The sequence below is a fragment of the Colossoma macropomum genome, unplaced genomic scaffold (genome assembly GCF_904425465.1).
Source record: "Colossoma macropomum unplaced genomic scaffold, Colossoma_macropomum, whole genome shotgun sequence".
In the NCBI taxonomy this organism is placed as follows: Eukaryota; Metazoa; Chordata; class Actinopteri; order Characiformes; family Serrasalmidae; genus Colossoma; species Colossoma macropomum.
In genome coordinates this window covers 1969357-1993401 of record NW_023495456.1, presented here as the reverse complement: position 1 = coordinate 1993401, position 24045 = coordinate 1969357, and the positions used below count along the sequence as shown (strand labels likewise).

The window sequence follows — 24045 nt, the reverse complement described above, 5'->3', positions numbered from 1 at the left end:
TACATGTAACATTCTTTATTGATAAGCTTTCATATCATCTGAAAGAGAAAATGTGCAAAGTACAAAAGCGACATCAGTATAAAACAAACAGCTCTCCTTCAATGAGAAAAAGTAAAGGCACCTGCTTCTCTTTGGTCCAGGTTTAACAGACTACATGTGAATCAAGTTCGATAAGAGACTAAAAGAAGGCTGTACCAACACCCAGCATGAGTAACAGTGACTTCAGCGTGACTGAACGTAGTGCAAACATTACATAATAAACAGAAGATTATATATGGCGCCATAAAGCTCTTTTCCTTGATTTTGCATGTAATCACTTGTAGATGTCAGAATTATATAAACATAGAGTGTCATATACATATAAATCTAGTGTACATCTTGATTTATTTTGATTGTTTACTTGTTTTTTTTGGAGTAAAGGCAGCTTCCCAGAGAGCAAATGGACTCTGGGCAGATATTGGAGTGTAGATTTTTAGTTCAGATGTTTCTCTAATTCCTCCAAAGCGCACAGCTCACTTGTCCTGTCTAGGCTCCGCCCACAAAATGGTAAAAATCAAGCAAAATATAAAAAGTTAAGGAGCGTTATTAATCTCAGAAGATATTATTTGGTATGTGTGTCACACTTATCGAGGTGGAAAACTGTAATAGACACAGTACACCAGCAAAACTGCCACATTAAAAAACAGTTACATATTTTTGTAACATTGGACTTTGTAAGTATTTCTGGTGAAATATTAAAATGAAACTTTTATTTAAAATTTCATTAAAATTTTTTAAACTTTATTTTAGTTATTTTAACTTTTTAAACTACAGTTTTCCTTTTTTTATTCACTACCATTATCTTAATTACTATTATTAATTTAGCAACTTTAATGAAACTGTTCCTATAAAGGTCTTCCATTGTGTGAAACTATTTACTGAGGCAGGTTAAAGCCATTAGAAATTTGGGCTTGAAAGCAAAAATCTGAATTTGAAGGTAATCATTTTGAATCTGTGTCTGAAATTCATTCAATTGTACATCAATTGTTTTTGCTGGTAAAGCTGCTTTCACTGAAAATGTCATTTATCTGAAAATGCAAATTAATATAAAAATGTATTGTTCTTCTCAGAAATTGAGTTTCAGGTGTTAAATTTTACATCAATCCATAAAAAATTCAATTTCAGAACGGTGCACACTTAAAGATGGTTCTTTGAGGGTTCTTTAGTAAAGCAAATGGTTCTTTATAGAATAATGAACACTCAAAGAAACCTCTGCATGATTAAAGGGTTCATAAAGGGTGTGCATAAATGTGCTATAGATGCTTGAATATAGAACCTTTTTGAAAAGAATTCTAAAAAGGGTTCTTCTCTTGTTTCAAGCTATACATCATAACAATAGAAGGACCCTTCTGGGTGCTATACAGAATCAATTTCAAAAAGGTTCAATATAGAACCATCTAAAGCAAATATAGCACCAAAAAGGGTTCTTATAGCTTTAAGCTCTTCAAGCTAGACATTGTCACAACAGCAGAACCATTTCATGATGCAGGAAACCCTTTAATCATACAAAGGGCTCTTTGAGTGTTCATGGATCTTTATAGACCCATTTTCTTTACTAAAGAACCCTCTTTTTTAAGAGTGTGTGATACAGATTCAAAATAAAAGCATTCAAATTCAGATTTTTCAATTCAAATTTAAATTTCTAATGAGCTGAACTCTGTAAGCGAGTCCTTTCACACGCATACTAAATGAACATGATTTGAGATTAATCAGAGATTAGCCCACCCAGTGTCCCCGTCTGCACATTCTGTGAAGAAAAAAAAATCATCTGAATTTCTCACAGGGTTGTGTTTTGATTTGCATCGAGTTTAGTGTGTAACCACCTTTACACTGCTGATGGTCTGATAACCGATTGACCTCTGGGCTGAAAGTAAAGGGGTGTTCTGGGTTGTGGGTTTGGTTTTAGTTTGAATTTCTCCCCTCAAACCATCTCTCAGAAGATACATGCTCAGATGAGAGGTCAGGTGGGCTGAAACCTGCAGTGGTTTTTGGCGTTTAGCTGAAGTCTCGGTCAGGGAGGATCAGAGGAGCCACGAGGGTCCAGAGATACAGCGCTAAGGCCAGCCAGCTGGAGCTGATCTTCACCCACACCGCCGGCATAGTGCTCTGCATGGCCTGGTAGTCTGAGTTAGGCCTTTGAGAGAGAGAGAGAGAGAGAGAGAGAGAGAGAGAGAGAGAGAGAGAGAGAGAGAGAGGTGTTTACGACTAGTATGTCTTTAATTTAGCTTTGAATTGAAATTTAACCTTATTGTTTTAGCTTCTTTCTATTAGTACATTTAATCTTCATTTATTTAATCTTATTTTCATTTATTACTGAACATTATCACTAGTTTGTAAAGCACTTTAAGCTTCTGCTTGTATTAAAAGTACTCTACATATAAATCTATTGTTATTATAGTGGGGTAAATATATAATATTGCATGCGTTTAACACAATATGTAAGCAAATTTTCTCTATTTGAATCATGATATTTCATTTTTTGGTGTGATTAATTGGAACAGACATAGTACATCAGCAAAACAGTGTCACATAAAAAAGCTATATATTTTCTTGTTACATTGAACATTATTTTATAAGTACAAACCCATTTCCAAACAAGTTGGGACGCTGTGCAGAATGTAAATAAAAAAAGGGATACAACAATATGCAAATCATGTAAACTATGTTTTTAAAGGAAAATACTACAAAGACAACATATCAAATGTTGAAACTAAGAAATGTAATTGTTTTTTGAAAAATATTTGGCCATTTTGAATTTGATGCAAACAACACGTTCCAAAAAAGTTGGGACTGATAAGTTGTTATCAGTGGTGACAGGTCTGGACTGCAGGCAGGTCAGTTTAGCACCCGGACTCTTTTAATACAGAGCAATGCTGCTGTAATACATGCAGAATGTGGTTTTACATTGTCCTGCTGAAATAATCAAGGCCTTGGGCTCAAAGATTACAGCAAGCAAATACTGGTTTTGGCCTTGTCCCTTACATACAGAGATTTCTCCAGATTCTCTGAGTCTTTTAATGATATTAAGTACCGTAGATGATGAAAAGCAGAAGTTCTTTGCTGTTTTATGTTGAGAAACGTTTTTCTTGAATTGTTGCACTATTTGATGGTGCAGTCTTTCACAGAGTGGTGAACCCCTCCTCACCTTTACTTCTGAAAGACTCAATATTAAAATAAAACTTTTATTTTTTGACTTTTTGTTTTACAGTTATGATAGCTTTTTTTAAAACTACAATTTCATGTTGTATGTACCACCATTATATCTTAATTACTATTTTTAAGGAATTTTAATTAAATTATTTATTTATTTTGGGGGTTATATTATAAGGAGCCACCTGACACGGTCATAAGATGATGACGCAGTTTCAGGGTCTTGTTTGTGCGAAACTAGCTGTGGAGCAGCTGGTACTGAAGATGAACAACTGTAATATTTTCCGTGTCTCTAGAAGCGCCGGCTAGTGAGTGGTGGGGGTCGTGTACGGGTCAAACACATAGGACAAATGATGAAGCGGAATTTGGCTACTTATTAGAATTTTCCGCTCCACCTTAAATGGTGCAGGCGCCTGTACAGGTTCCAGAAAGTAACTGCTGCTCTATTTAAGGTGGAATTAAAAATTAGAAGCTTTTAGTTTTGTAGAAATTAAAGTGTGAAACACACAGCGTTACTTTTACCGGCCTGTGGGGCTGGGAGTTAGAAACACACTGACAGGTTTATCTACATATTGATCAGTTTTGTTTTTACAATTTTGCACAATAAAAATATTTTAGATTTACTTAACTAAAAACGGTACTTATTTATTGACGTCCCAGAAGGATAATCTTAAACTGTATAAGACTGTACATATTGTGCTGGTTTCAACGTTCATAGGTCTGTCTATCTGTCTGTCTGCCTGTCTATCTGTCTGTCTGTCTATCTATCTAACAAGCCACTGATAACTTACAAACATAGGTTTACTTAAGCATCAAAAATGCTTTTGTTCGGGGAAAAAAATAATAATAAATGCTGTCCAAAGACAATCATGTATCTCCTTTTGTGTCAATTTTTATTTTCTACATTATGTGAGCACAGCAGTTATTCTTTATGTTGAAAAAAACATTTTTAAAAATTGTGAAAATAATGTCACTGATGGACCAACAGAAATGCTGTAAAGTTTTCTTTATTTTTAAGATATATGTTTCTCTTTGGACAGCAACTATATATATATATATATATATATATATATATATATATATAATTATATATATATATATATATATATATATATATATAATTATATACACACACACACACACACATATATATATATACATATATATATATATATACACATATATGTATGCATTTTAAGCTTCTACTTGTATGAAAAGCACTCTACTATTGTTATTATTGTCATTATAGTGGGGTAACACAATGTGTAAGCAAATTTTCTCAATTTGAATCATATTTCATATTTTGGTGTGATTAATTGGAACAGACACAGTACACCAGCAAAATAGTCACATTCTTTTTTAAAAGCTATATATTTTCTTGTAACATTGGACACTGTTTTATAAGTATTTCTCATTAAATATTAAAACTTTTATTTTTTAACTTACTGTTTTACAGTTTGACAGCTTTTTCAGCCAAACTTTCATGTTTTATTTACTACCATTATATCTTAATTACTATTTTTTAAGGAATTTTAATTAAATTGTTTATTTATTTATCTATTATTCTAAGGAGCTATTCTAAGAATTCTAAATGATTCTAGTCAAGATGTCCAGCCCTGGACGAGATACTCACTGATACCAGTTAGTGAGAGTCATCATAATGTAGAGAGACGCCAAGATGAGACAGAAGTGGAAGAAAGAGTAGCTGTAGGTCACTCCGTCCTCCTCGTTATCCATAGCACGTCTCACTCCGTCCTCGTCCGCCGGCGTCTCCACGTCCGCTGCCAGGCCCTGGCTCTCCTCCGTCTGCATCAGTCTATTCACCTGAGAGTTATTGGACGAGCGGATGCTGCCAGACACAGAGAGAGAGGACAGGAACGACTCAGAACTGGAAGAGAACCTGCTGCAGTCCTGAAGAGCCACAGCATCCATCAGATAACTATCAAACACTTCATGGACCAAAAGAGATGTTAGAGAATATATTAGAGTTATTAGAGTTAGAGTTTAACTGACTACTGTAAACACTGTTACAAAAGTAATGAAGTGTAACTAAAGTAACAACAGTAATGTAACAAAATAAGTAATAACAAAAAAAGAATTTGATTTACAACATGCACACAACGTCATAGTTACTCTTTAAATGTAAACCAAGCTGCAAAAACAGCCCGTTTTGAATTCATCATGGTTGTGACATCATAACAATAAACAAATGGTCACTGATTCAGCCTAAAGTAGTTTAGAGCGACCCATTCAACCTATAGCAGTTTAGCCCCACCCAATCAGCCTACAGCAATTTAGCCCCGCCCACTAAGCCTGCAGCAGTTTAGCTCCCACCCATTCAACCTATAGTAATTTAGCCCCACCCATTCAGCCTACAGCAATTTAGCCCCGCCCACTAAGCCTGCAGCAGTTTAGCCCCACCCATTCAACCTATAGTAATTTAGCTCCACCCATTCAACCTATAGCAATTTAGCCCCACCCATTCAGCCTGCAGCAGTTTAGCCCCGCCCATTCAGCCTACAACAGTTTAGCCCCACCATTCAGCCTACAGCAATTTAGCCCCGCCCATTCAGCCTACAGCGGTTTAGCCCCACCCATTCAGCTTACAGCAATTTAGCTCCACCCATTCAGCATACAGCAGTTTAGCCCCGCCCATTCACCCTGCAGCAGTTTAGCCCCACCCACTTAATTCTAAAGCATAAAGAAAGGTTGGAAAGCCATCATGTAGAAATGAAATACTGCACTGAGTCTCTAAATCCACTCAAACCTGTTAAGCAGACTTAATGAGAATGTAGGATACAGGCCCTTTAAATCCTGCGGTGCTACAGCTCTTCAAGGCACACAGCTCGACACCACAGGTCTAGATGGAGCTCACCTGGCATACAGAGTGCAGAAGAGGAAGATGACGAGCCCCACGATGCCCTGAGCGTCCCACCACTGTACCTGCCCGGGGGCGATGGTGGGGGTGGGGGCAGTGGTGGGGTTGTTAGTGACCAGCTGCAGCAGGCTGGGGTTACACTTACGGTCTGAAAACAAAGAGGACGGAGGATGAAGACAAATATAAACATCAATCTTCCGCACATAGAGAAATAAATAAACCAGATAAAACTGCACTCCACAGCCAACAGAGCGTTTACCAATGGAACGACATAATTTACAATTTCTCACTAAAGCAATGAGATCCATAAATATGACGTTTGTTTTTTATGGGAACAGAAGGACGAAGAGGCTCCTGACTTAACAGGGAACAACTTAACACAATTTGATTTTGGACAAATTATTTAAAATGATCACAGCAAGATTGATCATGTCTACACATTACACTAAAAATGAAAATATCAAATCTGTTTCCAGCTCCTACTTTTTTTTCTGAACAACTCAGCTGAGTGTAATAAAGTACATAAAGCTATGTTTATTAGTGATTCCTGCTTAAGGCTAGGAGTAAAAATACCACATACAGCCGGTGGGTAAGGCTATGCCAACTCACTGAGGGCCTGGCAGCTCATGCCATGGATTTCCATGAAATAAATATTATTCTCATTATTCTTCTTATTATTGTTGTTGATGTTTTTACCTCTAATATCCCCAACATTCTATTGCATTTAATTTAATTTTAACTATGCTACACTGAACTACTGTTCAATTCAAGGGTCGGCAACATGCAGCTCTGGAGCCCCTTGTGGCTCTTTTACTGCCCTGTTGGCTTCACAGCTGAATCAGATTAGTAGGTAAAAATAAAATAATCCTCCTTTACAGTAAAATAAAGCTCTGCTGATCGTTCAACACAGTTTAACAATAAATGGTCTTAAACTCTGGAGTTAATGTAGAACTGCTGATTCACCCTTTAACCCTGAAGATCAGCACAGACTGCTGGTCACCATAGCAACACAGACAACAGTCTCACCTAGCTAGTAGCTAACGAAACGGCAAAGAGAGAGATTTAAGATGAACATCGATAATTTAGGGATGAACGGACTTATTAGTGTTTATAATCACTCCAGCTGGTTTCCTGATACGTTTAATCTGCAGCGAGAAACGGTCAAACACTAAAAAGTCACAAGGCTGAAGTCGCTTCTCATTCAAATTTTCCCAGTCCACCTTAAATGGTTCAGCAGTTACATTCTGGCGCCCCAGGCACCATTTAAGGTGGAACGGGAATATTCGAACAAGAAGCTGGAGAATGAGAAGCGACTTCAGCCTCGTAAAAAGTTGAACAAGAAAATGTTCTACTTTTGCCGAATAGTTTCCTGCCGGAGATGCGAGAAAAGCGGCTATAGCTAAGCTAAAGCTTAAAGCAGAGCTTTGTCTGCGTTTTCGTTTATATCTTTAGCCTATACTAGTACATCAGCACACATTGAGTCATATTTACAGCCAAGATGGTAAAATGTTACTTCAATAAAAGGAACATAAAATCTTGTGGCTCCCAAGGTGGATAGATTTTTGTTCAAAGGACAAAATGGCTCTTTTTAACATTCGGGTTGCAGCCCCTGGTTTAATTAATAGCCCAGTTAACCACTGCCAAAAATCTAAAGGCCTGAATAGTCTATCGAAAACTTAGTAGTAATTTGTATTTTAAATATTGCACAGCTGTATGGTATGGCAGCAAACTGATGTGTGTATGTGCGTTTGCGTTTCTGTGTATAACGGCTGTTTAGTGCTTCTGATGTTCTGTTTTCAATGTCTTAATGACTCAGACATATTAAAAGAGGAACGGCTGCCTATTTGCGATTGCATTTCCCCGTTGCTGCACTTCAGCCCTGCCAAAATTTAAAATGATCTGCAATGCTGTTTGCAATTGCACTTTCACTGCCAGCGAGGGTTCCTGTCAATCAAATGCTGTGGGTGGGAGGTCGGGAGGGGCTTTTCAGTCCAGGCTGTGTTTTAAGAGAAAGTGATGAAAAAGTCTAAATTCTGGCGGTACAGGAGCATCAGAAACCGCCGCTGTGACATCTGAACACTCGCCAATCAGGCCGAGGAAAGTTCTGTCCAAAAATCAACATTTTGAGAAAATAAGTCATTATTTTGAGTTAGTAAGTGACCTACTGGTGCCAGAAACAAGAAAGGAGAAAACTTTAATTTTACATCTCTAATTTTCTAGAAATATTGACTTAAAATCTCAAAATATTGACCAAGTATCTCAAAACAATGACTTAGTATCCCATTATTTATTTATTTATTTATTTATTTATTTTTAATTTTTACACGATGTTCTCCCCAATTTAGTCGTTTCCAATTCCACCCGCTAGTTAGGACTCCCCCAGTCACATGATGCTATCAACGCTAGGAGGGTGAAGGCTAACACAGGCTTCCTCCGAGACCTGTGAAGCCAGCCACCGCTTCTTTTCGAGCTGCCGCTCACGCAACGTCACTGGACAGCCGAACGCGCTCGGAGGAAAGCGCCAACCGCCAGATCTGTTACGTCAGCTAACAGACGCCTGCGCCGACTAGCATCGTGCTGAGTGATGGGGGGAGAAGGAGGGGCCATCCTACCCACCCAGAGAGAGCGAGGCCAATTGTGCTCTCTCGGACTCCCGGCTACGGACGGCTGTAGCATCACCAGGGATCGAACTCGCGATCTCCTGATGATGGGGCCAACGCTTACACGGTTGCGCCACTCGGGAGCCCCCAGTATCCCATTATAATTAGTTTCCAAAAATAATTACTTACTTCCTTGATGTCTAATAACTCATTTTGACATACTCTCTCAATATTTCAGGATAATAAGTTTTGAGATATTTGGTAACATTTCTAGATAAATGAGTCATTTTAGAGACATAAAAATCAATATTTTAAAAATTCATTATTTCAAGATAAGTCACCATTTTCCACCTACTGCTGCCAGAAACAAAAAAAAAGAAAAATATGACTGTATATCTCTAAAATGATTCATTTTCTAGAAATTTTGACTTAAAATCTCAAAAAAATGACTTGGTATTTCAAAATCTCGGTGCCTGAGATAATATGTCAAAATGATGAGTTATTAAATTTGAACTAATGAATCATCCACAGCACTGCGTTAAATCCAGTTGAACAGGACTACTTTAGGCTCTCTTTACAATGAAATATATAGCCGGTCAGTTCAAATATTGATTATGTCTATGAAATGCTGAGAAAAGCATTCTGTGATGTAATTTATCAAGATAGCGATAAAACACGGTCATATTGCCCACCCCTCGTCACCACCTCGTCAGTGTCAGTGCTGTCGTCCACCACCCAAATAATATCTACTCAGTGGTGGACCTGTGGTGGCCCATTTCCACTGATGAGTGGGGTAGAGGGGGGATGATAACCTGTGCTGGAGCAGATGAGCTGCAGTCTGTAATAGTAAATCTACAACCTGCACCTATACGGTAGGCGTTTCTGATAAAATGGCCAATGAACGTAGCTACAAGGTAGGTGGACGCAATCAGCCGCCAGCTCACTGTAAGTACAGAGCGTCTTCATGCCTGTTTCTTCCACTGTGCTGAACAACAACTCTGCAAACTACATCTAAATGAGAGGCTTATTATTCCCCATCTAGTTTCAGTGCATCTGAGGCAGCTCTGACCATAGCAACCATTTCTGTCTGCTTAGTAACGGATGCTCTCAGAGAGAACTCGCTTCTATTTTGAGAGCAAAGAAAGTTATTTCCTTTCATTTTTGTACTCTTAGTGCAAAACAAATTGTGCTTCATACACAGAATGGCACTTTAGACCTTCAGTGGAGTTTTGTGACAGCCAATCAGAATCTGTCACACTTAAACAGTCAAACTCAATTACTTAATTATCATTTAAAACTGTCCTTAGCTGAGTCTGCAGTGATTCGCTGGCTTTTTGCATGATGGCAATGCTGTTCAAATCTTCTCACATATTAAGAGAGAGTCTGACAGACACTTTTATTCAGATATTTACGTGTTTGTTTGTTTTTTTTGCCAAAAAGTGCTTATATTTTCAAAAGCCTTCCTAGTTCATCTTTGAAAGGCTCTGCATGGGTTGTTACTGTTCAGTTAAGACCATATTTTTGGATTTTTTAAAAGGATTACTCATTTAATTGTCTAAATATTTTCCTGAAATATCTTATCTCTGAAATCTGATCTGTTTAGTCTCCATGACGACTGAATTTCGGACAGTAGCTGTTCCAGAATAACAGTTCCTAACTTCATAATCTCATCATGAACTCCAGATAAGAAAACAGCATCACACAAACATCCTAACTAGACTAAACCTCCTAAATCCTGTCCTAACTTTAGGATGAACCCCAACAGGGTCCTCACTTCTGTTTAAGGTCCGTTTCTATGGTTTTTAGGCAGCTGAGTCAGCAGCATAGTTCACTACCAGCATAATGAGCTCCATTTATTTCTACTGTAAAACGCTGCTTTCACTGTGAGATGATTTTCTTTTCTAACTCTGCGTTTTAAAGATCTCAGACGCTGCAGACTCGATCTCCACCGCCCCTCTGATCACCTTCGTGTGTTAATGTTGATGATGAAATATTACAGTGATGGTGGTGAATAATGAGGAGGCGGAGCTGAACGTGTGTCTGTTTATTAGGAGGAGTAACGTTAGCGCGCTCGGCTAAAGCGTTTGGGAAATGGAGACTGAAACTGGGGAGCGGCGACGCTCTGATAAACAGCAGGGGGCGCTCTCACAGTATTCACAGCTTACAGTTTATCACACTTTAGTTTTGTTTGACCTTTTTACATCAGTAACAGCAGCTTAATCTATATTATAACACTATTTTGATTACATGTTTTTGTTTCAGCTGTGTGTGTATGGTAGGTTGCTAGGAAACGGACATGACAGTTGATTGACTTTGATTGAGTAGGTTAATTGTCCTAACTGGAGATAAGATGCCGTAAGATAAGATAAAATTCCTAAATTAAGATCAGATTTGCTTCTGTAATACAAATTTGTGAAAAATCTTATCTTGACCTGTCAGATCTCAACTTAGGACAAAAAGATAGGAGGTTTCTGTAATACAGCCACTGATTATATATTACATGTATAATCAATAGCGACAGCCCTACACCCAAAATGAACAAAAAGGAACGAAGCTAAACAGCATTACAACCACATAACAACAGCACATTAGGCAGATTAAAGTGGCTATGGAGATGCGCTCCAGTTGTCTGAGCGTGACTTACTGGGGTTGTTGGTCATGGCGGACCAGGTGAGGTACATGGTGTACAGCGAGATGAGAGACGACTGAAGCAGACCAGAGCTTGGTTGGGCTTCCTGGAGCATATACATACACAAAGACATACAAAATGGAAGATCAATAATGTTTTCTTCAGAAAACGTATAAATAAAGTATCACAGACAACATAATAACCCAATTAGATCACCTGGATGAAGACTAAGCCTATTGTAATGCTGGATAATCACAACTGAAAGTCATTTAATCCCCAACTATACTATACTAAACTATACTTAAAGGGGAATTCCAGGAATTTTCCAAAATTACTGCAAAATTAAATGGTTAGGTTGCAAACAAAATCATTCAGAGAGTGGTTTGGTGTGAAGTCAGAATTGTTTACAGTGGTGGTGATGGGAACCAGACGTCTGAAGAGATTAATGCCTCTGAAATTCCCTCACAGAAAGTTGTTATAGTGTCATTCTGAACACCTACAAATATTTTACTATTTTATCCATATTATAATAAATGTAAATACATCAAACAATGAAATAACACTTACGGATTTATGCAGTGAGCATATTAAAAAAAATGAAATGTGAAAGTTGGAAGTAAATAAATACTAAATAAATAAATAAATAATATGCATGACCTGCACGACTTATATGTTTTGTCACCAGCTTTTCAAGGATTTATGCATAAGCATGTAGTTAAGAACATCTTTAAGATCATGAAAAACACTTTTTTCACTAGTATGCAATTAGCAAAAGTGCTTCTATATGGCACAAAGAAAAGGTTCTACGGCTTGTAACACTAGCAGAACCATTTTTGGTGCTTTATTGAATTGTTTTTTTTAAATTGCTCTTTAAGAAACCATATAAAACAGGTTTTCCATCTTAGAGAGGAACAATTTATGCACTCAAATGATTCTTTAAGTGTTCCCAGTTCTATATATACACTTGTTGGCTTTACTTAAGGACCCTTAAAGAACCATTTTTTAAAGCACTCAGTGTACATGAAATGATTATGAAAATGCTGCCTGGTGTCTAAGATGTTTTAGAAGATTCTGGATGTAAAACATTTATTTTTGCTAAGATTTTGGCCTAAAATATATTTTAAACTCCATTTATGGTGGAGGGATACATAATATGTAGGGTGTTATGAGGCGAAATAGTCCCCAAAGAAAACTTATTATTTCAGATTTTCCACTATTTTCCATCATCAACATTTCATATAAACTCAGAAGACTCGTGTAGGTTCACTGGTGGTTCTGGATAGTAAATAAAATGTCTATATCTGTGTTGTAGTCATGGCGACCCCTGGGTCCTATCACCACCACTGTAAAGACATCTGAACCATTTCACACCAAACCACTAACCTATATCTGCCACATCTATACAGTATATTCAATGCATTTGCTTGTACTTCGTAAACCTGATATTCCTTTAAGCTGTGCTGAGTAAATAACAATCCTGGTGCTTGTGAGACAGAGACAGAGCACACTACCTGAACTTTAGGGAGAATGGAGACCACAGACACGATGATGCAGAAGATGAAGTTGAGGCTGATGAAGACTTTGTGTTCAGTGCAGTCGTCCGGCTGAGTGTAGAACACATAGAACAGCACCATCGCAGCGAAGGCACACACATAGTGCAGAACAGTGAAGGACAGCAGGGCTGCAGACAAACACTATTAGTTTTAGTTTTAGGCCATTAGCTATGAGCCTTTCTGCTGTTAAAAACAGAAAGAGGTAGATTATTTTGGAATACATTCTTCTACCTTCCAAAATGTAAAAGAAGCTTCCACATAAATGACATGAAACATGTTTCATTTTTAGCCATTTAGCTCTCTCTTACTCACTGAGGACTCCTTCTGGCACCCTGGGGCGTTCTAAGTCATATTTTTGGTATAATGGGAGAAACAGAAAGTGGCGCCCCGGAAACCAGCTCTGGTATCGTCTTCAGAAAACAGAGGCTGCGTTCACATTACCAGGTTGAGGTGGCACAAATCTGATCTTTTGCCCTAATGTGACTCAGATCTGATGTTTTCAGGGCTGTGTGGACACAAATCTGATCTTTTGAAATCTGACCTGAGTCACTTTCATATGTGGTCCTAGATCAGATACGTATCCGATTCGTGTCCGTGTGACCTTGATGTGACGCTCAGATCAGAATTCATGTGCTTTTTTTCCACTGCACTGCACCATCATTCAGCGTTACCATGGCAGCAGCGCCAAACCGAAGTTAAAGCCTGTAAACGGTGGAAAAGCAGCTCATCTCACCTTTTTCTCCTTCGTCTCGCTCTAATAATGAAGCTGAGAGCTGATCAGAGTTAATTATCTTCTCAGCGAAGCTCGTTCTGCTCGTTAGTTTGTGCTGATGATGAACGTGATTCATTCACGTGACGTTACTGAGTAGGATGAGCTCATGAGGGTCATTTCAGGACGCCGGTTCGTCACATTAATGACAGATTTGAGTCACTTACCTAAACGAGTGTGAACCATCCTGTCAGAGAGATCGGATTTGAGCAAAAAATCAGATTTGAGCAGAAGTGTGTTCTCTGTAGTGGGTGTGCTAATTTATTCACACTCTGAAAATTAACAACAACATGGAACTTGGCCAAGGGCGCCTAAACTTTTGCATACGTGTTTCAGAATCTTGTGGGCCATCTTTGTTGCTATTATTATTATTGTTAAGTGCCGTCAAGTCGTCAAATCTGAGACTCTACAATCAACCATTTTGCACTAAACCACCCTGAATGACTCATTTAGAGTTAACATCTCAACCATTCAATTATGCAAAAATTTTGATAGACTGGTGGGATTTCCCTTCAAGGCATGCTATCTTCTAGTAGCGTGGAAGATGAAGAACCTCTATCTGTTAAGTTCTGTTGAAAACTCTTTTTTACCTCGTGATAAACAGGTCAGACGTGACACTGGAAGAACTTCACCACTCACAGCGTAACGAGGGTTTAGCCACAGTTCAGGACTCTGATCGTACCTGCATACCAGCACCTGCTCCCATCCTCAGCGTTCTCCACCCATCTCTGGTTCCAGGTATGAGCGAAGTCCACCAGGAGGATCAACTGGATCACGATGAAGATAAAGGAGCCCACCACACCGAAGTAGTACCACACTGAAACGGTTACAGAATTAAGGTGCCACAACATTAGAACTGTACAGAGAAACCATGGCTGTGATATGACTGATACAGTATTATCATCAGAGCTGGGCGATATGACTAACATGTAATTGTTACTAGGGGTGGGAGATATGGCAAAAATATAATATCACAATAGTTTTCACACAATGTTCAGTTTATTCTGAGGTGTGATAAGTTGACACAGACAAAAATTAACCAGTACAAAAACACAAAATACCTGTTAAAAATTACTATAAAAAAATATCAATACATTGGGTCACTGACTCACCAACGTTCTCTTATTTTGGATTTGTTCTTAGGTAAGAACAAAATCTACACACACAAAGGTGAGAACAGTTCTGCGCTTTAAGAACACATCATGAATCTGACGTTGACTTTTTCTTACGAACTTTCTCAAGAACAAACATAGGAAGATGCTGGAGAACGAGGCTCAGTCATTTTTATTTAACTTTATTTTAGGGCTACCATTTTTTGGGCTCCGGAGTTTCGGGCAGTAATCAACAGTGAATATTCGAAGCTTTACCCAGCAGGGGTGGGGGGGTGGTTGGGTTGGAGAGGCTTGAGAAAGTGGTTCTGAAAAATCTGTGTCCGACGCCGGTGTTGAAAGCGCATCCGTGGCTTCGTCCGAATCTCCAGGCTGGCTGCTTACACAGCGCAGCTTCACTCTGTCTGCCAGGCTCTCTAGCCCTCTTAGCAGTGGGCTTGGGGGGTAACAGCACAGAGCATGCTCAGGTTACCCAGCGCTTCACGAAAGGTATGAAGGGCAACATCGCGGCCCAAGTAAGGGTCCAGTACGGCGGCGGCACGGCGAATACATGCTGTCTAGCACTGAGCTAGGGTGATGTTCACTGCTGTGAGTGATGATGTCAGGCGCCCGAGCTGAGACGGTTTATATTTAGACATTTTAACAGTGAGATTAAAAAGTACAAATATTATACAAGAGTGTGCTGACAGAACGCTCTGTGTCCGCACGTCGCGCTGTAAGTAGTTCAGGTTTTTTTACAAGGACTTTTATGTTGAAGGGCCTGAATGTGGGGGGAGTGGTGGGTTTTCCAGAGCAGAGCAGAGGGCTGTGTTCTTAGCTGATAGCCCTGGAGAGACTGTTACTTTTCCGTTTTCCATCCATCCATCATCTAAACCGCTTATCCTTCTGGGTCACGGTGGGGTGCTGGAGCCTATCCCAGCTGTCATTGGGCGGAAGGCAGGATACACCCTGGACAGGCCGCCAGTCCATCGCAGGGCAGACAGACAGACATACACAATCACACACACTAGGGGCAATTCAGCATGTCCAATTGGCCTGACTGCATGTTTTTGGACCGTGGGAGGAAACCGGAGCACCCAGAGGAAACCCACGCAGACACAGGGAGAACATGCAAACTCCACACAGAAATGACCCTGGTCGCCCGGCTGGGAATCGAACCCAGCCATTCTTGCTGTGAGGCAACAGCGCTACCCACTGCGCCACCGTGCTGCCCCACATTTTTAACAGATACCCGTAAATGAGCTCTGTTCTGATTGGCTTCATCATTCAAAAAGCAGGCAGAAGCACTCCTTATAACTTCAGTGGGAGTGGGCGGGCTAAACTACTGTGGGCTGAGTGGGCGGAGCTAAACTCCTGCAGGCTGAATGTGTAATTCTGCTGGTTTTCATGACATCACAAAAACAATGAATTCAAAATGAGCTGTTTTTGCAGTGTAGTTTCCACAGGTGGATTGTAAGGAGTGGGGAGTGAATGGTTTGAAACTTTAACAATGTTTACAAACTACATCAAAGTTTTTTATTGTTTAAAACAAAAAGATTTGGGTTTCTATGATGGGGGGCCTTTAAGGGCAGTAATTCTCCCAACTCAGTCTTCGGAGCCCCCCAGACAATCCACATTTTTGCCACAGCCCAATGTGCAACAGGTAGGGTTGGAGGAAAAACGTGGACTATCTGGGAGGCTCTGCAGACCGCGATGGGAACCAGGGGTCTAATATAATTACATTGTTCTGCTGGCAGATAATCATGCTTATTTTGCTAAGTAACAATAAGTATCTGCCAAGAAAATAAGACAGTTTCAAAATAAACAATTACTCAAAGCAAGAAAAGATGTCAATAAATAAGTTTATCTTTCTAATCTCATAATATCCTTATAAATTATAGATTCAGTTTCCAAAATGTCACTTTCTGTGGAAAAAACAAACTGAAAATGCTATTTTCTAAAAAGGAAAAAATATATACCTGTGTTAAACGTCCCATCAGGAATGAAGAAAGCTCCTACAGTTATTCCAACCAGTATCAGGAACTTGAAGAACCAGAATCTGAAGGACACATATACACAGTCAGGGTAAAAAAAACTTCCCAAAATGCTGATTATTATTATCTTTAGTAATTCTAATTGAACAGCTTCATGAATTTCCCTAAACACTGCAAAAGCTGGCATCTTGGTGAGTGAAATGATATTAAATGTAGTCGATTAATCTAATACTTCTCATTTTTAGATTGTTAGAATATTAAGATTATTGTAGAATATATTATAAGATCACGCACATATAAAAAAGATGGTTCTTTAAGGGTTCTTCAGTAGAGAAAATGTGTCTAAATAGAACCATGAACACTCAAAGTGCCGTCTGCATGATTAAAGTGTTCTTTTCACCCTGATAGGGTTCCTCAGATTAATGGAGAATGTGCTGAAGATGGTTCTAAATAGAAAAACTGCTTCTGCTATTGCAACAAGCATGACATGTTAACAACAGAAGAACCTTTTTGGGTGCTATATAGAACCCTTTTTGAAGAAAATTCTATTTAGAACCATCAACAGCACGTTCTCCATCAATCTGAAAAACACTTTCAGGATGCAAAGAACCCTTTAAGCATACAAAGTGGTGATGGTTCTATACAAAACAATTTGGACCCTTGGAGAACCATCTTTTTAAGAGTGTACTGTTAGACACACTTTACTTATTTTAGGTGATTTTAGTAAATCCAACTGTCTGCCAAAACAGTGAGATAATTAAAAAAATTGTATAAATGTCTAGAAATTAGGTAAATACTCTTTTAATATTCTTTTAGAATTAGATTTAAGATAATTTCCCTCACCATGATACTATTTTTTGCAGTGTAAAGAAAGCACAATTCCCAGTGCTGAGCCACCAGAGGGCAGCAGTGTTACTCAAACTATACTGGAACCTACTAGAGTCAGACAGAGCACTGTGTACACACATACACACCAATCAGGCATAACATTATGACCAGAAATATGTCCTTGTTTCTACACTCATTGTCCATTTTATCAGCTCCACTTACTATATAGGTGCACTTTTATAGTTCTACAGTTACAGACTTTGTTAGCCCCCTTTTACCCTGTTCTTCAGTGGTCAGGACCCCCATGGACCCTCACAGAGCAGGTACTATTTGGGTGGTGGATCATTCTCAGCACTGCAGTGACACTGACGTGGTGGTGGTGTGTTAGTGTGTGTTGTGCTGGTGCGAGTGGATCAGACACAGCAGTGCTGCTGGAGTTTTTAAACACTGTGTCCACTCACTGTCCACTCTATTAGACACTCCTACCTTGTCAGTCCACCTTGTAGATGTAAAGTCAGAGACGATAGCTCATCTGCTGCTGCACAGTTTGTGTTGGTCATCCTCTAGTCCTTCATCAGTGGTCACAGGACGCTGCCCACAGGACGCTGTTGGCTGGATATTTTTGGTTGGTGGACTATTCTCAGTCCAGCAGTGACACTGAGGTGTTTAAAAACTCCAGCAGTACTGCTGTGTCTGATCCACTCAGACCAGCACAACACACACTAACACACCACCACCATGTCAGTGTTACTGCAGTGCTGAGAATGATCCACCACCCAAATAGTACCTGCTCTGTGAGGGTCCATGGGGGTCCTGACCACTGAAGAACAGGGTAAAAGGGGGCTAACAAAGTCTGTAACTGTAGAACTACAAAGTGCACCTATATAGTAAGTGGAGCTGATAAAATGGACAATGAGTCCGTTTGAGCAGCGTACCCGTTCTGAATGGCGGCTCGCGGGTCCTTGCTGCTGCGCACTCGGATCATGATCACGGAGAAGAGGAAGAAGAAGCAGGCCATGGCGAAACACATCCTGTACACGGACTTATAGCCCACGATTATACTGCAGTTCACCTTTCCATGGAAACCAGGTATGGATGTGCCCTTTTCACAAAACCCAGGAATCTGTAGAGCAGAAACAGAGTTAAACAGGAGCAGATGAGTTAAAACCCTCGTTAATGTCTTACATCAATAATCTCTCATTCTCCCTAATTATTTTCATTATTATTATTATTATTATTATTATTATTATTATCACTATAGCTATTTTTAAAAGCTGTTCAAAGTTGAGGTTAACTGTGCAGGGTTGCTACTGAAAAGTATTCTTCATTGTGTAAACACTACCGTGCACTCTTGTAGTGAGGTCATCCTACAGAAACGTCCATTTTTGTGTCCCTAGCGTTTACAGATATATTACACTTGATAAACATGTTAGAGTTACAATCTATTTATATTTTTTAAATAAAACAATTAGTTATTTTAACAATTACAGCTTCTTGAGCCTCAATTTAGCAATATTGGTTTCCAAGCACCTCAGAAGAGCTCGTCCCCACAGTCATGTGTGAAGGCTGAGGCCATATTTTGAGGTAAAAACACATTTTTCTGCAATTTTAACTGCAATAATCTATACACGACTATGGAATATATGATTTAAATGACGAAGAAAACAAATGGCAAATAAATATTATAAAATATATCATGAAAGTTGTGGTCCCCAGGAGTCGTGTCACTGGTGTTACCGCATAACAAAAATCTCTTATTTTGAAATAAAAGTCACACTGATGACATCACTCGACTTTCTTTTACCTGTTTTCTGAGGATCTAGGAAGAAAAGCTCATGGTGAGTCCACTGTGTCTTTCAGTTATCAGAGATTTTCTCGTTCAGCTCATGATTTCATATGGAGCTTTTAGCTGAAGTCACTGGTGTGACCGACTTTATTCTGACGTAATTGTGAAAAAATAGAATACAAATGGATTAAATTCCATATTTTAGTGGATATTCCCTGATTGACAACATGTTGTTTGATGCTCTGTAGCAGTTATTTAGTAAAATGCATTGTTCATTAAAATGTCTCTGGTGTTCCTTTATTATGTGTAACACCAATGAGGATCAGTAACACCAGTGACTCCTATGGAGAGACAGAAAGTGGACGTTTCTGCAGAATGACCCAGCTTCTTCTGTTTCTTGTATGAAAGCAGTGTTTAGTTGTTTTCTCTTCTGCAGCCTTTCCTCATATCAATTTTACCCCTTCACTCATCCTCAGTTCCGTTCTGCAGCTTGTAGTTGGTGCCTATAATAATCTTAACTGTCTGCTGTGTCTAAGTTCAGCACGCTGTTCCAGGCTTGTGAAGTTAAGTTAGATTGGCTCTGTGAGCTGATTAGTTCTCTTTCGCCAAGCTTAACAGTTATTTTAATTCTGTTTTGTCCAACAGACTGAAACAAAGAGTAAAAATGGAAACCCTCACAAAGTAAAAATCAGTGCCAACACTGCACAGCACTGCAGGGAGCACTCAAGATCTGCGGCACACGTCCAACAATACGCCCGCTTTGTATAAACACTACACTGATTAACGAAGGGAGCGTCTGCAGGCAGCACTCAGCGGCGCGGTTTCGTCTACAACGGGGTCGCAAGCCAAACGTTAAGAAGAGCCATTCTGGCCTTTCAACAAAAATCAAACCACCTTGAGAGCCACAACATTTTATGTCCGTTTAACATCTCGGCTGTAAACATGTCAGTGTGTGCTGATGTACTAGTAGAGGCTAAAAATATAATATAAATGAAAACACAGACTTACTTAAAGCTCTGCTTTAAGCTTTTCTCGCATCTCCGGCAGGAAACCAAATGTATTTTTTTTCTTTTTTCTACTTGTTTTTAGTGACTTCATCAAGTAAAATGATCTCACTATATTATCTCACACAGTGACAGTGTTTGTGCCCTGAAAGTTGCAGTTTTTGTCTGAATGTGAAAGATAAACATATATAATTGTGTTTGCTTTTATAGGCCTACATGACAGATGAACAGCATAATGACTAAGCTATATAATAGATAAAAGACACAATATAGCAGAATATCTAGGCTAGATAACAGACAAAAGGCATAATATAGCATAATAATTAAAAGTAAATAATAGATAACAGGCTTAATATACCACATTAACTAGGGTAAATAATAGATAAAAGGGTTAATATACCATAATAGCTCAGCTATAGCCGCTTTTCTCACATCTCTGGCAGGAAACGAATGTGTTTTTTTTTTCTTTTTTCTACTTGTTTATGTGACTTCATCAAGTAAAATGATCTCACTACATTGTCTCACCACAGTGACAGTGTTTGTGCCCTGAAAGTTGTGGTTTTTGTCTGAATGTAAAAGACAAACATATATAATTGTATTCACTTTTATAGGCCTGTGTAGAAAAAGCTTCTCGGAAAATGCTAACAGCCATACATTGGAGCAACACAAGCAGCTTTTAGTATTTAACTGGTTTTATTTTGCATTTTATGTCCATACCATGCAGTCCTACTGTTTTATTTAATGTACTGTGAGGCACTTTGAACTCTAATTGTATGTCTGAAAGGCACTGCATACAGAAGCTCTTACTATTATTATTATTATGGTTATTATTATTATTATTCTTAAGTGTGTACCTTTTCCAGCTGAGCCTCCATACCAGGCATAATCATGATGATGGACACCAGGGTGCCGAGCAGCATAAAGAAAGAAAAAGCCAGACGGGTTACGGTGGAGTTGTAAGTGGAAGGGCAGCATCCTGACAGAAGGCACGGAGCCGAGCCACACAGACACGACGCCTACAGGACAGACAGACATTAACAGGCCAGTTACAACAGAGGAATAGCACAATTTAACATAGTCGTTAGGCTACATAAAGTGTATGTATATCACTGCTGTCAGGACAAAACCTTGTCTATCTATTTTTTGTCCTTATTTCAGTTTCTGACATAATTTGAAAATTCCTTTGACTTACATTAAAAGTAAAGTATGTTTCTCCTGTAAAGTTCTCATTTCTGAGATACAAGGTTTTCTCCAAAAGCAGCGACATAGACATATATATAGATAAATACAATGGCTAGAATTTATAACAGATAAATATAGTGGCTAGTCTATTTAACAGATGAATTTCACTATATAGCAGATTAATAGCACAATGCAGCTTAATTGTTAAGTCTTGTAATACTGAAATAGTACAATATAGCACAGTAATTAGGCTACATGACAAATGAACAGCATAATGACTAAGTTATATAATACATAAACAACACAATATAGCAGAATATCTAGGCTAGATAATAGATAAAGGCATAATATAGCATAATAACTAAGGTAAATAACAGAGTAAAGGCTTAATATATTAGAATAATTGCGCTACATAATAGATAAAAGGCATAGTATAGCATAATAATTAGGGTAAATAACAGATAATAGGCTTAATATACCATAATAACTAGGTTAAATAATAGATACAGAACATGCACTCAATAATCCGATCATAATCAGATTTCTGCAGTTATCCGATTATTCAAATGGTCATGTAAACACCATACTCAGATCTAGAAATCCGATTAAGACGCTGGATTTTAGTTCAGTAATCAGATTTCTCAGTGCATGTAAACTCTCACTCTGATTTCTATCGGATTTCTCACTCCGCACATGCACGAGATCAGACGGAAGATGTCGCAAGACGCAGCAAAGCACAGCTGGAGCGGCGCTGAAACCAAACGTGAAATAAAGGATTTGAATATTCTTCATCTTCTAGATGATGTTTGTTCATATTTTCAGCTAAAGTGGCGCGATGTTTAAAAAAAAAAACTGTGGTATGAAGTTTGAGCTTTACATTATGTTTAGGTCTCGTCTTCTTCTGTGGGCCCCCATATGAAAGAGATTATCACAATAACGATAAATATTGTCATATTGTCCAGCTCTACGTAGAACATGTAGCTTGGCAGATGTACTAGGCATAGCCAGAGCTGTTTAAGAGATTAAATGTATTTGAGAGTCACAAACATCTCTTGCCTGAACTGAGAGACAGATTTGTTTTTGACAGAAACTGCCATAAATGAAAAACCTATGAAGGCATTTTAGGGCCACGGTTAATAAAAATAAAAATAGTAGACTTTGAGAAAAAAGTCGTAATATTTCGAGAAAAGAGTCGTAGAATTCCGACATTAAAGTGGCATTAATACCAGGAAAGGTCAATATTGTGGCCAAAGTCTTTGCGAAGTGAAGGCAGCGCCTCCTGGTGTTAAATGAGGGGTGGTGAGTTTGTGGAGTTCTACTTTCATATCGATTCACCCATAAAGAAACACTCAGTCTCCCTGTCTCTCCTGCACATCAGCACCAGCCTGTTATTAGTATAAGAACCGGCTGAAACGGCTGAGCAGGAAACTGTGTTTATCTAGAATAAAGAGCCAGACGGACTCGGAGGAAACTGTCTGTCTGTGTTGTTGAAGGAGAATCTCAGGCAGGGTCGTCTACACGGCTATCGGGGGCTACATCTCCCCCCATTCAAAGAGGGCATGAAGTTTCACAGACAGTGAGAATGATGACCCCAACGCGTTATGGCAGCCCCCCTACAGTACAGCAACCGAGACCCCAACGCGTTATGGCAGCCCCCAACAGTTAGCCCCCCCTACAGTTAGCCCACTTTATCCTCCAAATATTACGACTTTATTCTCAAAATATCACGACTTTTTTTCTCAAAATATCACGACTGTATTCTCAAAAATTACGACTTTTTTCTCAAAATATCACCACTTTATTCTCAAAATATTATGACCTTATTCTCAAAATATCACGACTTTTTTTCTCAAAATATCACGACTTTTTTCTCAAAATATCCCGACTTTATTCTCAAAATATTACGACTTTATTCTCAAAATATTACGACTTTATTCTCAAAATATCACGACTTTTTTCTCAAAATATCACGACTTTTTTCTCAAAATATCACGACTTATTTCTCAAAATATTACGACTTTATTCTCAAAATATCACGACTTTATTCTTAAAATATCACGACTTTATTCTCAAAATATTACGACTTTACTATTTTTATTTTTATTAAGTGGTCCTAAAACGCCGTGGTAAAAACCTGCCGCTGCGTCGTATAAACTAAATCAGTGACTCTGTTTTTGACACAGCGCTGTCGAAACATTAAAGCTGTTGAGCTTTGAGTTATTTCAGTTTAGTAACATATCTGAGTTACACTCTGATCATAAACATCATATAATCGTATGACCCAAAACCGGAAAAACCAGAGTTAGCTAACTTAGTTAGCCAGGTTAACTGGACAGCGGACTCCGCTCCGGCAGAGATAACAGACCGAGATAACTCACTATGTCGAATAAACATACACAGAAATGTTACACAGTCTTTAAAAAGCTACTCACGCAGCTCGCCAGAGAGCACAAAGCCATACAAGCCCCCATTTTCACACAAACACGACCACAACAAACTCCTCAGACTGCGCCGAACTACTGGGGCACAACACGGAAGCGCCCTC

The 24045-nt window shown here is 38.8% G+C and overlaps 1 protein-coding gene across 1 annotated transcript; it reads right to left on the bottom strand.

The window, feature by feature from the left end:
- serinc2 (serine incorporator 2) lies at nt 1-24045 on the bottom strand. The gene is made up of 10 exons (XM_036562588.1): nt 23933-24045; nt 21173-21334; nt 18464-18651; nt 16686-16765; nt 14301-14435; nt 12808-12977; nt 11312-11402; nt 6065-6215; nt 4823-5038; nt 1-2173 (listed from the first exon to the last, which is right to left on the bottom strand). The coding sequence occupies exons 1-10, from the start codon at nt 23969-23971 to the stop codon at nt 2035-2037; spliced, it is 1371 nt and encodes a 456-aa protein (XP_036418481.1). The 5' UTR covers nt 23972-24045; the 3' UTR covers nt 1-2034.

Excerpts from the sequence above, each read along its gene's own strand:
- serinc2 (XM_036562588.1), bottom strand. The coding sequence starts at position 23,971 with ATGGGGGCTTGTATGGCTTTGTGCTCTCTGGCGAGCTGC. Across the intron at positions 21,335-23,932 it reads TGTGCTCTCTGGCGAGCTGC|GCGTCGTGTCTGTGTGGCTC; the intron begins GTGAGTAGCTTT and ends TCTGTCCTGTAG. Across the intron at positions 5,039-6,064 it reads TTCTGCACTCTGTATGCCAG|CATCCGCTCGTCCAATAACT; the intron begins GTGAGCTCCATC and ends TGTGTCTGGCAG.